At 32.7% G+C, this 19341-nt stretch overlaps 1 protein-coding gene and 1 long non-coding RNA gene across 4 annotated transcripts; both read right to left on the bottom strand.

Moving 5' to 3' along the window:
* Positions 1 to 847: 847 nt before the first annotated feature.
* Positions 848 to 4258, bottom strand: LOC122052010. Of its 3 annotated transcripts, XR_006131669.1 has the most exons (5): positions 3824 to 4256; positions 2448 to 2978; positions 2294 to 2358; positions 1701 to 1776; positions 848 to 1071 (listed from the first exon to the last, which is right to left on the bottom strand). It is a non-coding gene; the product is annotated as an uncharacterized LOC122052010 (long non-coding RNA). The 3 variants fall into 3 exon arrangements; XR_006131670.1 differs by having other exon boundaries at positions 2294 to 2983; positions 3824 to 4258; XR_006131668.1 differs by having other exon boundaries at positions 2294 to 2978; positions 3824 to 4257.
* A 7876-nt stretch (positions 4259 to 12134) lies between these two features.
* LOC122052009 (endoplasmic reticulum-Golgi intermediate compartment protein 3-like) lies at positions 12135 to 18457 on the bottom strand. The gene is made up of 13 exons (XM_042613383.1): positions 18121 to 18457; positions 16571 to 16644; positions 16374 to 16457; positions 16174 to 16254; positions 15066 to 15146; positions 14767 to 14859; positions 14151 to 14330; positions 13971 to 14038; positions 13787 to 13838; positions 13574 to 13627; positions 13409 to 13501; positions 13034 to 13100; positions 12135 to 12537 (listed from the first exon to the last, which is right to left on the bottom strand). The coding sequence occupies exons 1-13, from the start codon at positions 18260 to 18262 to the stop codon at positions 12446 to 12448; spliced, it is 1161 nt and encodes a 386-aa protein (XP_042469317.1). The 5' UTR covers positions 18263 to 18457; the 3' UTR covers positions 12135 to 12445.
* Between the last annotated feature and the right edge of the window lie 884 nt (positions 18458 to 19341).

Here is a 19341-nt window from a genome sequence, read left to right as displayed (position 1 = left end):
GAAACATATGCACCGTAGCCAGACTTAAATCCATAAGAATGCTACTAGCCTATGTTGCACATAAAGGATTCAACTTATATCAAATGGATGTAAAATCTGCATTCTTAAATGGGTTCATCAAGGAAGAGGTGTATGTAAGTCAACCCCCAGGATTTGAGGATTTGGACCACCCAAACCATGTATTTAGGTTAAAAAAAGCTTTGTATAGACTAAAACAAGTACCTAGGGCATGGTATGAACGCTTATTAACTTATCTAATATCTAAGGGGTTTAAACAAGGTCAAATAGATCAAAGTTTATTTGTAAAAATCTTAGAAAAAGACATTTTTATAGCCCAAATTTATATAGATGATATAATTTTTCGCTCAACCAATACTAACACTACAAGAATACCAAGTTAATGGAAAATGTCTTTGAAAAAAGCGTTGTTAAAAGCACTATTGTTAAAAGTCCACTCAACGATAACGCTTTAAAAACGTTGTCATTTGTAGCAAAGATATTATTTTTGTAACGCTTTAAAAACGTTGTTGTTTTTTTGCAAAGACAACACTTTTGCAACGCTTTAAAAACGTTGTCTTTTTTTTGCAAAGACAACACTTTTGCAACGCTTTAAAAACGTTATCTTTTTTGCGAAAACATCATTATTTAAAAGCGTTGTTGTAACACTTTAAAAGCGTTATCTTCTTAAAATAAAAAATTAAAAAAATTAAAAAATATATTTACAAAATCATTTTTTTATATTTACAAAACTATTAATTTTCTTTTACCATGTTCTGATTCAAATTTGACATATAAAATAGCATTTAATTAGCTCGGCTAATGATTTCAAACTCATACCAAAACAATATAATTCAACTACAAAGTATTAGTATTTATAGGAAAATTCAACTATACACAAAGACTAAATAGTTCTGTTTCAAAGTAGATAGTGACATTCGAATTTAAAACAAAAAAGCACAAAATAGCTAGCCGGCCTCGAAGACAACAATCTGTATGCTTACTTCTACTAGATATACTGATCAAAAAGGATTGTCGGCTTGAGACTGGGACAAAACACCTACCACTGTGTATCTGTCACAGAAAATAATACCATCAGTATTATGCAAAAGAAATTTTTGATGGTAAAAGATGAAAACAAATGTCACAGTTTACGCCATACAATAATTTCCGCCAAGAATTAAGCATAAGATGATAGGGAATAGAGCAAATGAAAAATACATGTGCTACTTTGTTTCCGCCATGGAAATATGGCAAAAAGAACAGCATAATTGGAGATGTAGTTCTAGACCTAAATACATAATTGGAGATGCAGTTCTAAAACAACAGCATATATTTCATTTGAATTCTTACATGAACTATGTGTGCCATGGATCAAAGTAACAAGCATTGGGTACATTTTATACTAAACATACATTGGAGACTCTGAAAGGTGTAAATAGAGAGCCACTTCATTCTTTACATACTGCTTTCTATTATTGTTTTTGCCATGTTGGAATCTATACACAGATACCCATGTTGGATGAATTGGAATAACATAGCAAATTTCACATTTTGCAAAATGGCCACATAAAATCATACGATCCGAAAAAAAATCCGGTCATAGTTATAATAAGAAAAACAATGATGTATATATTTAATTCTTTCTCAAATTTGAGCATTTAAGTAGTTTCAAAAGAGAGGTGTCTAAAACTGGGACTTACTTCCTCATGATACACTGTTATTAGGTCTTCTCCCCTCGACATGAATCAATCTCCCATTTAACTGTATTGGAGATGCCTGAAAATGAAAAGCCAGTATGTGAAGTATGTAATTTGAGAGAATCCTCAACATACAATGAGAACTTAAATTTATCTTAAGCAAAATCAAGTTGTCCTCAATATAAGAATTCTGAAGAAAAAAAACAAAGTATGCTAACAAGATACAAGGATATGAATCTAGAAATAGTTTACAGAAGTAAAAAACACTTGGTAAATAATAATGTGGATCAAATATATTAATGTAGAGATTTACAGAGCTGGAACACAAATAGATCTGAAATTTTATAGTGGAGATTTATGTGCAAATATAATCGGTAAAATATGTCAGATCTCAAAACTGGTTTTATAAACAAGAAGAAATAAAGATATAGAAGCTGCATAAAAGCATATACACTCAATAGGCAGATACTGATTTCAACACGTGATCATACTGGTGCAGACTAGACTTGTAATAGGCAAGGATACTGCAAAATACTACTATATAGAGTTGATATACTTTGATACTTGTGAGAATAAACTTAAGGAAGATCACATACCTTAAGTGCATTTTGTACACCAATGGCATCTTGATATTCAATGAAAGCATAAAAACATCAGACTCCTGCAAATTTGCATGTATTATTGAGTTAAAAATTAATCAAGATGCATAAAACTAAATCAAAATAGTACAACAAGCTAAATGGAATCAACCTTCCGGCTTCTAATAAGAACACCATCTGGTCTCAATTTACCAAAATTCTTAAAGACTTGCTCAAGGTCTGAAGTCGAGATAGATGAAGGAAGATTTCCAACATAAATAGATCTCGAATCAACCGAGACCAAAACAAATACTATTCTCAAACAAGCTTAAATTAAGACCTTTTCACTAGAGAAAATAAATTCCAGGTGAAAACATAAAGAATATAGAAGCAATTGAATTGATACACAGCCCAAATGTTCAACAAAATCAAAAACTACTTAAGTATTAAGGAAGAAACATAGAATGGTGGACAAGATCACATAATCATTGGATACCAGTTACTGAAAGTTGAACATTTGAGGATTGCCCAAATAATTTTCAGAAAGAAAATACAAAGCCTATAATTCTCTTGTGGTCTCCAAGGAAATTGGATATGGCATAGTCTCTTCAGCAAAAGATTCACCTAATCGTTCATCCAAAACTGGAAGTTGTTGTGGTGCTTCAGGGTTGCTATAATTCTCTACTGTGTCATTTCCTTCCGCCTGCACTAGAGACAACAAGTCCTGAGCCTGAACTTCATCTTGTAGTATATAGTCAGGAATTGCCAAAGTCAGACAAGCTCATGCTCAATGAAAGAAATAAATTGTTAAATATCCAAACAAGGAGCTAATTTTTTTTTGTGACCTATGAAAGGATATGGACCTTCATTGTACATAAAAATAGACACAGTGGGTATAGGAGAAGATTGTTCATTTGTCTGACCAAATTCATTACAGAGCAACAGTCCATTCCCACAACTTCCCAACTCTTAATATGAGACAACCATATACAGTGGCAAATAACATATTTGAGAAACTTCTTAGGAATTACTTGAAACTTGGAATTCTTACAATGACTAAAATAGGGCAATCACACCAATAATGAAACAATATCAATTGCTGGCCTAAAATGCTATCACTGTCAACCTCACATTTTGAACACCTACGTTACCAGCTAAATGAAACCTACAACAACAACAACAACAAAAAAGGCCCTAGTCATGCTTTGTGAATATCTTTCTGAATTCTTTCGGATGTATGATAAGTCACTTCTCTAAATGAACTTTCAAAAGAAAATTATCAAACACATTAAGCTACTTAAAACAAGGAAAAAGAAACAAGATCAAAGAAGGGAGCTTGAGAAAGATCTCAAAATTTCACAAAAGGTCTCAAATTCTCACAAGGAAGCTACCAAAAGCATAACCACAAAACTTATAGCTTTTCCATTCCATTGATCTCAGAGTCTAAGAACAGGTGAACTAGAACAAATAGAGAGTGGAGTTTCAAGGCTTGGAGGAACAACTTAAAAGGTACCAGGATAAAGAATCATTGGGGTTACAGTAGCATACCAAAAGACACCAGTGGCAGTCGCAATTGAATATGGGAGGCAATCGTGCTAGTACGAGGGGTCGCCTCAGTGTCGGGGGCGAAGAAGGCAAAGAGATGGGTCGATCTACCATGGTCGATCGCTTCAGCGCCGAGATCTGCCGCTTGACGAAGGTGGGGTTAAAGAGATCTGGCAGTGTGAAGGAAGCGTGAATGAGGCGACGGAGGCGAAGAGATTAGGGCATTTGCTATTTGACGAAGAAGTGAAGGAATAAGGTGAGGAAATTTTGCCCGCGGTCTTGACGGAGAGGAGTTCCGAGGAGAGGTTTGGGGAGAGGGGTTTGCCGGAGAGGGGTTAGAAGGAGAGGGCGTGAGAGGAGAAGTTGGATGGAGATCTAGCGTGTGAGATGAGGAGTTGTGAGAGGGGTTCGGGAAGATAGGTGGGTGCGAGTAAAATCTAAGGGCATGTTTGGTTCAGAGTTATTCTTCATAACCTTGGTTATCCAATTAAGGTTATATTATCTAACCTTGTTTGGTTTAGGTGATGAATGATTCCAAAGTTATATTTGATTCCTGCCACATCAGCAAAAAGGGGTTATATCCCGGAATCAAAAAACCTCCAAATCGTAAAGTTTTGGACGATTCCGGGGTTAAGTAAATTATTTTCTCAAATATAACCTTCCTTCTTTGCTGTTTATCTAGACACTTTTCTTCTTTTTTGGGGCAAAGCCTAGAGCAGCGGCGATAAACCGGCGGCGGCAGACTTCGGCTTCGTCTCCCACTTTGTTTTCTTCGAACCAACGGCGACAGACTTCTCCGCCTTCTTCATCGAAGCAGATCTCGCTGCCGCCGCCGACACAATCTATATATATTATAGAAGAAGATCTCAAAGCAGATCTCGCTGCCGACACAATCAGCCTTCTTCGCCTTCTTCATCGAAGCAGATCTCGCTGTCACCGACGACGCAATCTATATATATTATAGAAGAAGATCTCGAAGCAGATCTTGTTGCCGCTGCAGAGTTGTCCTTCCGCCTTCTTCATCGAAGCAGATCTCGCTGCCGCCGCCTTCTTCACTTTTCATCTTTCCATTGTAGGAGATGAAATCGACACCTTACCCAAAAAAACAAAAATGCTTGTGAAAAGAAATCGACGATTTTTCCTACTTGTTTCCATTGCTGAAATCCTCTTCCTAAGCTGTGTTTGGAATTGGAAGTGATCCGTTGATGCCTTATTCTTGGCCGTTTAGTTTAGTTTGGGGAAGATAACTAAATATTAATATTAATAATTTAATTTATTTTATTTTAAAAACATTAATCAAATATTAAATTAATTTAACTATAAAAATATCTATTCAGGGTATTAAAGTAAATGTTAAATTAGGTGATACACTAAAACCTCCAACCAAACAAATTTTTATTACATTATCTAGGATTGAACCAAACAATATTAGGTTATGTTGTATTCCCTATAACCTTGGTTATGTGATTACCTAGTAATCACATAACCAAGGTTATAAATGATGACTTGAACCAAACGCACCCTAAGGGTTTTTTTACTCCTTAGTTGCATCCAACGGTTTAGTCATCCTAGATTTAGATGTGGGCTTGATAATAGACAACACTTTTTAAAAATCGTTGTCGTAGACACTAAAAAATACTAATAGACAACACTTTCCAAAAACCGTTGTGTTTGACCCATAAAAATCACTAATAGACAACAATTTTTAAAAAAACGTTGTCTATTAGTAAGAAAATAAAGAAATAAACAACGCTTTTCACTAAAAGCATTGTTAAAAAGAAAAAGGCAACGCTTTTTAAAAAAAGCATTGTCTTTTAAGTGTTGTAAAATCTCAATTTTCTTGTAGTGTAAATTTCTAAAAGAATTTACCAAATTAATGGAAAGTGAATTTGAAATGAGCTTAGTTGGGGAACTTAACTTTTTCTTAGGCTTACAAATTAAACAAACCAAAGAAGGAATATACATTTTTCAAACAAAATATGCTAAGGAACTAATTAGAAAATTTGGCATGGAAAATTCTAAAAATATAAATACCCCAACGACAACTAATGTTAAAATTGACTCTGACTTAGAAGGAAAATCAGTAGACTTAAAATATTATTAAAGTGCTATATGAAGTCTATTATACCTAACTGCAAGTCGACCTAATATTCTATTTGCAGTAGATATGTGTGCTAGGTACCAATCTTGTGCAAAAGAATCACACCTAACAAATGTTAAAAGAATACTTAGATACATTAAAAGAACCTTAAATGTAGGACTTTGGTACCCTAGGACAAGCATCTTTGACCTAATTGGCTATTCTGACTCAGACTATGTCGGGTGCAAACTAGATAAAAAAACACAAGTGAAAACTGTCAATTTCTAGGTAAGTGTCTAGTAAGTTGGTCAAGCAGAAAGTAACACTATGTTGCTTTATCCACTACTGAAACAGAGTACATAGCCATGGGGGAATGTGCATCTCAACTATTATGGATGATGCATACCTTAAAGGACTATCAATTAGAATATAAAAATACAAAAATTTTAATTGATAATATAAGTTCAATTAACTTAACAAAAAATCTAATCTAACACTCAAGGACTAAACACATAGAAGTAAAACATCACTTTTTAAGGGATCATGTAGCTAAGGGTGACATTGTACTTAACTATGTTGAGTCCAAGTCAAACCTGGCTGATATTTTCATGAAACCCTTACCTAAACTTGAGTCAAGTTCAGTGCACTTAGAAGACAAATAGGGATGTGCTTAGTAGAATAGAGTTTACTTTCAAAAATATTCCTATTTCAAAAATTATAATTTTTTTATCTTGGTTTTAAAATTCTAGGAAAAATATTTTCAAAATTCTACTTTTTTAGATTTTCAAAAGATTGGGCTTAGCCTAGGTATCTACCCTCTAGAAAGCATGTTCCCCTATGTCTCAGCCAGAGCATCTCACAAGTACACTAGGATTACCTTACTTGTGCATAAAAACACATAAAATGGTGTGAGATGCATAGGGTACTACCTGGACTTCAGAATGCTTATGTCAGTGCATCAACATAAGTCTGGGTAGTAAATATCAAAATCAAATTAAGTTATCCATGTTTAGTCAAACTAACTGGAACACTTACTTAATTTGACTAACCAAGTGAAAGCTATTATCTCATGGTAAATAGCTAGTAGCTAAAGGTTAGACATTTGTTTAAAAGAAGATATTTAAAGTTTGAAAATATGTTGTTACTCATGCTTGGACTCTAGGACTTTAAAACTTAAAGAAGTTTTTCACATTAAGGGGGAGTGAAAATAGCCAAGTTAAATATCCTTGAAAGTTAAAGTATTCTTTTTCAAAATTTCAAATTATAAGTATTTTTGAAAAAGAAAGTTCAGGTTTTATTTTTTCTTGTGATTAAATAAAAATTATTTTTAAGCTAAGTGTTTAAATAAAATTATTTTGTTTTTAAACCAAGTGTTTAAACAAAATTATTTTTAAGCTAAGTACTTAACTAAGTTTTGATCAAATTATTTTTTAAACTAAGCTTTTATCAGAATTTTTTTTTACAAGAAATTCATTTTAAGGTTAAATGTTTTATCACACTCTTTTAAAACCAAGTTTTTATCAAAACAATTATCAAAAGTTTTACAAGAAATCTTTTTATCAAAAGTTTTTCAAAAATCTAAGTACTTGACAAAGTTGTTTTGAAAAGCTAAGCATTTTCAAAGAGCATTTCTAATTTAGCTAAGTGGTTTTTCAAAACAATTATTTCCAAAACTAAGTTTAGCTAAATTGTTTGTTTAAAACGCTAAGTACTAAATCTAAATTTGTTTAAAGACTAATCTTTTATCACAATCCTTTTTAAGCTAAGTACTTAAGCTACATTTTTTTAAAACTTTTATCAGGAATTAAACTTTTTAACTATGAGTTTTCTCAAATTTCTTACTCAACTATGAGTTTTCTTAAATTTTTAACTAAACATTTTTTTTTTCAAAAACTCAATCTGGTTTAAATTATTTCAACTATTTTTTTGATATATGGCAAAGGGGGAAAAAAAAGTGAAAGTTAAGTAATTAAAGAAAAGTGAAAGTTAAGTACTTAACTTAAGCGAAAGCTAAGTGATTAAGGGGGAGCTATAACTTAAGTGATTAAGTTGTTCTAAATATTGCATTTTTTTAATTGCACTTGATATTGCATCCTTTTAACTTATGCGTATTTATGTTCTACAAATTGTCTTTCTTTTTTGAGTTATGTTTTACTTAACTTTGAATTTTGTTTCCATAATAAAAAAGGGGGAGATTGTTGGTGCGGAAGTATCAGACAATCAAACCTAGGTTTTGATAATGGCAAAGGGTTCAAAGTTAAGGTTATTTGTGATCTAACAAGTTTGAATAAGCTTGCAGGAAAGTCCTAAGTACTCTTAGGTAAAAGACCTAGTGGATTCTAGGCAGATAGAAAATCCTAGGAGGTGGTAACTCTAGGTCCTAGGGGTCGGTAACCCTAGGTGATGGAAAGTCCTAGCTGCAGTTAGGCAGGTGGAAAATCCTAAGGGGTGGTAACACTAGGTCCTACGAGGTGGTAATCCTAGGTTGTGGAAAACCCTAGAGGGTGGTAACCCTAGGCTATGGAAAACCCTAGGGGGTGGTAACCCTAGGCAGAAAGTCCAGTTGGTTTGGAGGATCGATCTGGCAATAAGTAAACTCTCCTGAGAAGAGTAAGTGAGGGCACATTCCTTGGCGAGGGGACAGTAGGCGTCGACTCAACCTAAGGATTTTGAGAAACTCGACAGTCTGAAGACTGTCAAATGCTTTATTTTTCATGTCTATATTATGCTAACTTTGTTTTGTGGGGTATGGTTGGTTTCTTGGACTAACGTATTTTGCAGGAAATGGATTGGGAGTGTTTGACTTGGATGAACAATGTCTGAGGCACCTTCGGGGCTATTGGAGACACCTCAGCCGCCTTGGCTGCAGCTACGCAGGAAGCAGGGCAGAAAGCGCCTTCCAAGTGTGCTGAAGGTGTCTTGGACAACTGATGGAAGGCGTCTTCCATGGAGCTTGAAGGCATCTTTGGGTGGATAAGCAGTCAGGCCGTGGAAGCTATCGTCTCCGACGCGGAAGGGATAGGATCCGAGTTGGAGGTGTCTTCCATGGAGTTGGAAGGTGCCTTCAACAACCTATATAAGGCTGGTCCGAGCAGATGCCAAGGAACAACAACAAATCATGATCCTTCTTCTGTGCATTGGTCCAAAAAATGATCCGAAGAAGTCGTAACACTGCTCCGACAACCTGAAGCCCGAAATTTCTCATTCTTAGTTGTTGGTATATTTTTCTGCACTTAAATTATATACTTGTAATTAATCTTGTGAAGATTCTCAAGCATATAGTGATTGCCCATTGAAAACGATCAACGATCGCGAGCCTTAGAGTAGGAGTCGACATAGGCTCCGAACCATGTAACCAAAAGTGTTAGCATTGCTTCTGTGTCTTTACTTTTCTGCTGCGTATTTACTTTGAGTTTTCCAAAAAAAAATGAATTAGTCACGAGCGCTATTCACCCCCCTCCCCCCTCCTCTAGCGCTTTTCGATCCTACACATATTTGGATATGTAATAAATTTTTATACATATTAAAAATTTATATTTATGTGTCATATAAATTTTTATATATACTAAATCATATAAATTTTTATATGTACATAATTTAGATTTCTTGTATCTTTAGTCAATTTTATATCCAACAATTACTTAATATAATTAATCAATCTGAATTCTATAAATGTAAGATAACTTAATTAATTAAATCTAACTAAATCTATCTATTTAAATTAATCAATTCTAATTAAATCTGAATTGTGTGTGCATGTGGGCAACTTAGCGGCATTCTAGGTGTATGAATCACTTCCAAATGCCCCGAGTCAATTTCAAGCACTCGAGGAGCCCGGAATCCCACTCAATCGCCCACAAGCGTGCAAAGTCGTGGTGTGTTATATATATATATATATAGTCTTAAGAAATGACATTTTACTCACTTTTGTTTCTCGTTCCTATATAGTGTTAGTTCTTTCGGTATTAAACTCTTTTATCTTGTCATTTGAAAATTGTATTCCTTATATTCTTTTTGCAACTCTCCTTCAATTATCAAGTAATGTTTGTGCTTTCAAAGATCTGGGAGACAAAATAGATCATCTTTCATCCAATAACCTTTGAAATTAAATGTTTGTTTTATAGCAACTATTGAATTTGAATCTCCTATGACTATCATTATAAAATATGAAAATTCACTCTGTAATTTGTTTCACTAGAATAAAAAAAAATCATAAAATATTTATTAATTTCTGACTAGAACTTAAGAGAGTGATTGGTTTATATTTTTCCCGTTGTTTTTTTATTTTCTGAGAGAATAAAAAATATGTTTAATTTACATTTTTCACATTTGTTTTCTAGAAAAAGAGAGCATTTTTTTAAGAAAATGAAAAACGTAGAAAAATTATTTTCTAAAAAATTGGAAAATGTTGTTTTCTAAAAATAAAAATTGAAAATGCAAACAAATCAAATGCTCCCAAGTGTTCTCATGGATATTTTGTTTATTCTCTTAATAAAAGTTATGTTTTTATGAATTTTAAATTAATAGTACTATTAATACTTTATAAATCAGATACATTAGCTTTTAGTTTATATTTTAAACTATAATCTTTATAAATATCATATAAATTATTTCTAATATTTTATATAATATTAGTATCATATAAATTATTTTTAATATTTTATATAATTACATCATTAAATATTTTTAAAATTTTATAAATACTACTACATATATTTTATTGGTATGAAAAAAAACTCGACATCGTATTATTAGTATTTTATACATAAAATAACCATAATAAATTCTTTATATTGAAATGAATTCTCTTATAATTTATAGATTGAATTTCAATATATTGATATGTGGAAATTTTTTAAAATTCATTTCATTGATTGTATAAATCCACCTTATTGTTTTATTATACTAGAATGTGACCACAAATAAGAAATAGTAATTTTAATTGATTTAATTTGATTTTTTAAAAATTTAAATTCATTGTAGACACAAATTTAAAGAATGACATCCATATCAAATATGAAAAAATAAACTATCAATAATGTGTTACATATAAATTTAAGTCCGTCAATATTTATCATATTAAAATTAGTATTATCAAATAATATTAAAAATAAATTAATTCATATTCTTTTAAAATTAAGCACATTAATTGAGATAGGTTATGAGTTGTGTATTCTTTATCAAAGACTATATTCCTACGGACACGTAATTAAAGGATATTGGGCTCCTGGGCTGCCCGCTGCGAGCACTTCCCGATTTACCCTAGTGGTCGATAGAAAATTTTCATGGGACCAAACCGATCACCTCATACTTGAGATTACCCAACTTAATTAATTATTTTTTTTATCAAAGACTCTATATGCTAAAAAGAATATTTTGAATTGTCAAAATTTGTCAACCCAATGACAAATCATACTTCTCTATGAATGAGTTTATAATGGTTATTTTAAATATCAGAACATAAAAATATTTTATTATTTAATTTATTAAAATTTTCAATTAAATTTTATCTGTTTCATTAAATTTTTACCAGTGTTGTTCTAGAAACAAATTTAGCAATTGGGTTAAGTGATTTTTGATTGCGCATTTAGATTAAAATTAAAAGAAATATATTTTATAAAAATAAATTTAACCAATCATTCTTTTAATTTAATATTTAAATATTTAAATAAACTACAATCAATGCCTCCATTAGTCGATAAAAATTTAGAAAATTATATTTGAAAACGTTCGACTCCAAATTCAATGGAGTGCGCTTCAACTCAACGTGTTGCATCAATGACCCATAATTGTCACCCGATTGGAATGTATATATTTTCATTTTGTACATATTTCTTTGGACAAGAGAATGATTTTCTTAAAATATTTAATAAAAATAAATAATTTTAAAGATCATTCCGTATGTCTCATCTATCAAAAGTTACTCTAGTTCCTCATCGATAAATCGAATATTATCAAAATCTACATTTAAAATATCTATTTCCTTAACTTTTCAGAACTTCATTCTATTCAAATTGGAGATGAAAGCAATCTAATGATGGTTCAAATGATCTCAACCATTTTAAAAAAATAAAAGTTACTTTAAATTGTCAGAAATGTAGGTGGATACGGTTAAAAACCTACAATTGGATCGGCCGAATAAACAAAGGTATATTTAAAAGGAAAAATTGAATAGGACACCCTTTTAACTTTATTTGTAAAAACGTACTAGTCAAAGGAAAAGACAGAAAGGCATACACATTAAAACCACAGTAAATAAATTTAAACAATATTTCTTTCTATGAACACAGCAACTCACCCGTCAGTCCCATGTACAATATCCAGCACACTCAAGCTTGCTCTTTGAACAAGTCTTCAGAAAGGTTTAAGCGAGTCTCATGTCGGCTACACCCACCCCCACGGGTAAAGATAAAGTAAAGAAAGTAGAAGCTGATACAATTGAATAACAAGTTTTTTTGGTGGATCAAATGGGACTCTGATGTCTTTGCAAATTGTTCGTAAAAGCCTTTCAATTGCAGAAAAAAGAGCCTCGACATGGATGAAATCTAGTTGAACTTTCCAATCTCCATCTTCTTTTTTACAGCTCTTTGACCATGGTATATGAATGAATCCAGTATTCCCGAGACGGTGAATATGCCTGCAAGTGAAGTGCACATGTTTAAACGTTAGGGAGAATATATTGCTAATATAATAAGCTCAAGAGATATGGATAATGAAGGAAGATGTGGATCAGCCTTCACTCGTTTCCTATTTTCTGAAAAATAATTTTCCAACTTTTTATTTTTGATGCAACGGAGACTGAAAATTGACCATTTTAAGGGAAATGACTTTTACTCGTCCAAATTTGGTTTATTTTTCTGATTTTTTAGAAAATTTTCTGCTGGTCAATAGATCACATGGATATCTTCCATTTGATCTGGTGGCACAGGTGCAATTCTTGATTGTTCCTACTCTAATGGATCAAACGAGCAAGCAATGGTGGAGAGGGTGAAGCTTGATCCAACATAGATCCATTTGGAAAATAGAGGAAATGAAAGGAAGATAAAAACATTTCCCTTGTATATATGGATGGTGCTGAAAAGAACAAATGATATCAAAATCGAGGGTCCTGAGAAGAACAAAAGAAATGGTACCTCCAACGATCGCGCAAACATTAGTCAAGAAGTGTAAGAAAGGTATATATCGCTCTGTAGAGGTAACCTGTAAAATGAAACAATGTTTCATTAGTTAGATAAAATAAGAATTGAGCCAAACAATGAAAGAATAAATGCAACCAGGTCAGATTTGTGCAATGATGTGTGGATACATTAGCAATTAAATGAATGATGGTTATATTAACTACTTCAAGACAACAGTATTTGGTACGTTTATTTTTTAAAATTCTTGTAAGTGACCAATAAAAAATATGGATTGTTCATTCAAGGTGTCAGCGTATAAGTGTCAATCGACATAAGTATGGAAGAGATAGAAGAAGAGTTAGAGTATTAGAGATGCTCATAAATTATCACCTTAATTGGAGAGAGGTCATAAAAGAACAGAACCCCAGGAACAATTTGTATTCCGCCACTATCTTCATTCCTGAAATGCTCTGTAACGGAGAACTACAGATACATGTAACAAACATTGTAAGAGGTCACTGTCAAAAGTTACATAAATTTTGCTACCAAGCTAACCTGGTTGGACTGGATAGTGCGGCCAGTTATGTCAGTGTAAACAGTCGGAACAACCTAAATAGGAAGATAATAAACGCATTAGTATTCCTCTGGAATCTTCTTGAACAACTGATAAAATTCTTGATTGTTATCCTATTTGCTCAGCTACATATTTAACACAAATGAAGATGTTTCATGTGCATTGAATTAGATAAGAGGCATTGTTAAATCAACCTTGATGAAGTATTGGTACATTCCATATTGTGTGTGTTGCACCCACCTCACTCTGAAATTTCCCAAAAAAAAAGAGTGGATGTTGTCAGATAAATGATCATACTGTTTGAACAAATTGAATTAAGAGAACAAAATGCAATAACACGGCAACACAAGTTGGCAAATAAGGAAGTTAGGAAGCTACCCATCAAGAGGATTGATGATGCCTGGAAGATATTCTCCGAAAGTTAATCTGTTGATTTTGTGGCTAATCTGAATTCACAAGGATACCAATAGATTACATAGACAGTAATCACTATCGAGTACAAAAACAAGAGCAAGATCAAAAAATAAGAATGTATTTAAATTGCATGGGACAACTTACATTAAAACTGTCTATGTGATATGGAAGTAGGTCAAGAACATGTGCATTAGATTGGCGAAAACTTTTGCCAGGGGCCAGGTGGAAATTTCCTGCCACTTTGTTGACTTCCAAGAAGCCATAGATATTGCACCCTTCACCCGCTTCGTCCTTGATGCGCTGAACAAGACCTTCTCTATTGCACTACAATAGCATGCAAATTTGAAGAGTCACTAGCCTTCCAGAGAAAAAGAAAGTAAAACGGATCACTGAAATGACAGGTTGTTTGAAACAAACAAAATGGTTACTTTAGAGAAGCTACTTCCTACCGAATGAAAGAAATAGCATGAAGGAGAAGAAGAAATGGATAGATTCCAGTCTGACAGTCATAACAATATAAAATTAAGGTTTCTACAATATTATACTACTTGCATGTGTGCAGCTTTTCCATAAACTATTTAGCTTGAATATTGCACAATAGATGACACTTACAATATGGTGAAACCATATTAACTCATTTCCTTAAATCTGGAAGCCACTTCATACCAAAATTCTTAGATGGGATGAGGGCAAAGATTTGTAAATTAATAAACTTTCTTGAGATGGAAAAAAGGGTGTATAAAGAACATATAATTATTACCTGGTCAATCATGTCCGGATCTGATAGCCCCCAACCTTTCTTTCTATAAGCTTCACGAACCTCTTCACAAGAGTTGCAACAATCTTCATCAGACTACAGACAGAAAATTCAAATTTGATTAGTCAGTCACTAAATCACACACATAATTCTTCTTATATTAAAAATTATCTGAGTTTACAAGGTATAAAATAGTTGTATTTTATCTGAGTTGAAATATGGTATATTGAAACAACAGTGTCTTGAAGCCATGAACATAAATACAGCAAGCAATTTAAAAAAATACCAATCAGCAAACATACCGTTTCTGCACCATAGCAGGAACCACAATATGTCTCATTATGTTCAAGTCTTCCACCGTGCCTCTGTAAAGGCTTCTCAATCTGTGACAAATAGTGGGAACTCAATTAACAGTAGATTTTGTGTGTAACATTACATACCACCATGTCACCAACGAAAGTGTATATTACATATGTACAGTTCAGTCTGTAAAATTCTATAGCAGCTTAAGTCAGAGAAATAAGTGTATATTACTTTTCAATGCATATAAGCATAAATCTTATACGGAAGTAGTTTGCTAGAGGTATCTTTTACAACTATGATGGTCATCATTTTGAAAATTATTGGTTTAGCATTCAAATTCAGTAAGATAGTGAAATTGACAATCCACTAATTAACCGGCCTCCAAATCCAAGAAAATTGTTACTGTGTGAAGATCAATATAACAAACTGTTGAGCTTAGTAAACTATTGTTAAGAATCATTATTCATAATTATATGTTGAATAGGACTACTGCTGAGTTTTTGGTTATAAGGTGTGGCAATGAATCATACATGTTGTGTAATGATGACAACACAATGCTGAATTATACCCCATTCAACTTCAACATATATGCTACCATAAGAAATGAATCTAATCAATACAGAAGTGATCAACTTCAATTATGCACTTCAGGTTTTTATGTTGATTATTATAAGAATCAGACTTATGGTACATATTTTTTGTTTAAAGCATATGTGTCTATGGTTCTTCTAAAATGGCCACCAAGTTCCTGAATAGTAAGATTATAAGAAGTGCTCTAGACTTGCATGTGAATTTAGATCCATGGCAGCATAACGTTACATAATTTAAAATTTCAGAGCTCTCAAGATGTATGTTCCCCAAGATGAAGGTGTAAAGATTATAACGTAATTTCTCAAAGAATAAAGATCTAAGAGTGTTTGACTAGAAGTTTAGTAAAATCCACAAAAGAAAGGTGAAGAGCATATACCATAGAATCTTGAAAATTGATAACTTTGATAAACAAAATATGATGTCTTATCATAAACATGGCTAGAAAAACATATTATACAAGGCTAGTTCACTGTAAAATCTTGGTTACTGAAAAATATTAACCAAATCAATACTGACCTGAGGAGAACCAATTCCGCCTTGTCTAGAACCAATAACATTACCATGGGAATCTAACCTCTTTTTAATTATATCATGTCTCTGAAAAAGTTGGAAAAAGAAAATTACATTATGGTTAACAAGCATAGGAAGGTTGAAACCAAGTAAATAATGCGTAAGAGATACAACTATTAAAAGAGAAACTCTAGCGAGAAACATACTATGTCAAGGTGTTCCTCACCGCTGATGTCCATGGAATCAAGACTGAGCATAGAACATGAAAGGGCAGGAAAGGTGACATCAAACTGCATTTCCATGAGTAATATTCACGAGGGATAATGGAAAAATTGGTCAAACCATTGGCCAGCAAATATCATTGAGAAGCCTTGATTCATAATTAGATTAGGGCTACACATACATTGATCCGAAGTCTTTCGCCTCTTGAAGTATCAACTACAAGTTTTGTTTCTGTAACTGCTTCAAGATACAATCCTGCAACCATAAAATGAAAAGTTGACAACTTAAAATCCAAGCCCAAAAGAACACAGCATCAACAAATCTGGCCAAACTGAATCCGGAATTCTACAATTCCGTCTGTTTTATCCATAATCGAAACATATAAAATTGCCATGTGAATATTGTTGGAACCATATTAGAAATATTGATTCCATTAAATTATTATGGAAATTTTCATTTGGTCTAATCTGAACAAGAGATACATGAATCGGTCAACAACTATAATGCATAGAGATAAAAAAAAAAGCTTAGAGAAAATGGACCTAGAAGCAAGCCAAAACCAACAATCTACAATAAAGACTTGGCTATTTCAACACTTCTGAATCCCATGAAAAAACCTCAAAAATGCCTCCATAATAGAAGAATATCCTTGTATGTCATTATAGATTGGGTGATCAACAAGATTCCATCTTCCTCAGCTGAAGGATGAGCAATGATATTAGGTAGATATACGAACTGATAGACTGCTGGTTCAGTGGAACTGGTGTCTCTGAAAAGCTTGGCCAAGATCTAATTTTGATCAACAAGGGGTTCGGGCAAGGCCACATTTGGTGTGTGACGTTGCAAAAGGGATATCCAGAGGTGGTGTAGATTATCCAATCTCAATATGGATTTAAATTGAGTAGAGATGAGTGCAAAAGTCAATGTCCTGATTTCCACATCCTAGTGATGCCGCGGTGGTTGATGGGAAAGAAAAATGGTTTTTCCAGACATACAAAGAACATCAGTGTGGGAATTGATGCCTCGATTTCCACATCGTAAGTTCATAACAGATGGTGATTGGTGGATTTAATTTCTGGCGATCATCAAATTAGAGCCCATTGTTGTTTATGTACTTGATAATCTGTGTCAAGTAGTAGGGACAGGAAATATAGAATGTTTTTTATGTCTAATGATTGAAATAGTCAGATGTTTGCCTTAGATTGTTGGAATCTTATTATTAAGAATAAAATTTTACTCAAGAGATATAATAAATCAAGTTACAAATTCAATGCAGATGAATAAGAAATAATAGAGAGAAAAAATTCAAAAATAAGTGAAGCATGTTTACAGTTTATTGGCTCAGCTCTCAGAGGTGAATGGATTCAAATAGTCAAAGTTGTAGAATAGGACGCTTATATTTGATCTAAAATACTAGTATGCATGACTAGACTAGCCAATATCTCGAGCAAGTCAATGCTTCCTTCTTCCATTCAACTTAAATTTTAAAGTTCAAACATTTTCGAATGAAAATAATTTTTTTTTTCTTGAGCACCTCGCTCTCATTGCTCCAATTTCAGGCTCTATCCTAATCAGCTTTAAAAACAAGGAATTGACAATCATAGTTGCAACAAATAGAACTCATACATGGCACATCTTTTTGAAATTGCAATCCAAATCATACTTTTTTATTCTCGAATATTAGGGGAAAAACATAAGACAGGAGAGAAGAATAAGGAAAATCCAACTTACGGAGCTCGGAGACGAAAAGGAGGAACATGACGACGGAGGAGAGGATGGTGATTATGCCGCCGGAGAGCGTTCGGCTGTGGAAATCCTCGTTGATCTTGGGATTGACATCGAGGTTCCGCAGCTTCCCGAAGATCCCCTCCATCTGATCGATCCACGGAAACAAAACGAGCTAGAGTAATCCGATTCACGACGGCCAACAAAACGAAAGATCGGAGGGGAGAGGAGAAAACAAAGATCTGATCTATAAATCTCTGTTTCTCTTCCTCGTCCTCTTCCTCCTCCTCCGCCTCGCTCCTCTGTATCTCTCACGGAATAGGTATAGAGGATTTGATTGCTTCGAGGTGCGCACTGGTTCATCCGCCGTTAGATTGAGTTATACGCGAATCTCCAGGCAAATTAATCTATCTATCCATAGAAATATAATAAACATAGATTCTGATATACCTAGTATCTCATTGGATGAAGCTATCGGTCCTATTTTGCGCCAAACTTAAAGACGGGCGCATGTAAACAGCAAAGTATATTAACAAAAGGGCCATAACATCCGGGCAACGAAATACAACATGCCATAAAGAATAATTTACCTAAAGTAATTTACAAATTTTAGTTAATAGTGTCAAATGGCATCCTAATATATATATATATATATATATATATATATATATATATATATATATATATAAAATTAAAAAATATCTGAATTTTATTTAGATTAAATAAAAATATTATAATCACTAAATTTTTTAATTTAAAATATGTTTGGGCTTTAGGAGTGGGTAACAAAAGTATATATTAATTTATAAAATATATGATTATTTTATATGTAAGAAAAAAAGATAAATAATTAAAAAATAATTATTTTTACAATGAGTAATAAATTGACTTACATATTTTAAAATGACATATAATAGGCATAAAATGATTTTGATATTTACCATTATTACTAAACATTAAAGACTTTACAATTATGCAAATAGAATATTGATAGTAACTTTATACCCTTAATTAAGGGAAATGATGGTTTTTTTATAAAGAGTAAATTCTCCTCTGTTTTATAAAAAAAATGTTATGTTTTTCAATTGTTTTGCATTTTTTATGTTGATAAGTGATTATGCAATGCCTATATTTTTTTTTAACATGGTATAGTTTTTTTATAAGTAAATATTTTTATATAAATTAATAAGAGATAACAAATCTGAATAGATATTCAAAGTTATATCT

This window comes from Zingiber officinale, chromosome 3A, assembly GCF_018446385.1.
Source record: "Zingiber officinale cultivar Zhangliang chromosome 3A, Zo_v1.1, whole genome shotgun sequence".
Classification (NCBI taxonomy): Eukaryota; Viridiplantae; Streptophyta; class Magnoliopsida; order Zingiberales; family Zingiberaceae; genus Zingiber; species Zingiber officinale.
Note: the sequence above shows the minus strand (reverse complement) of the source record. Positions and strands in the feature narration are given on the sequence as shown.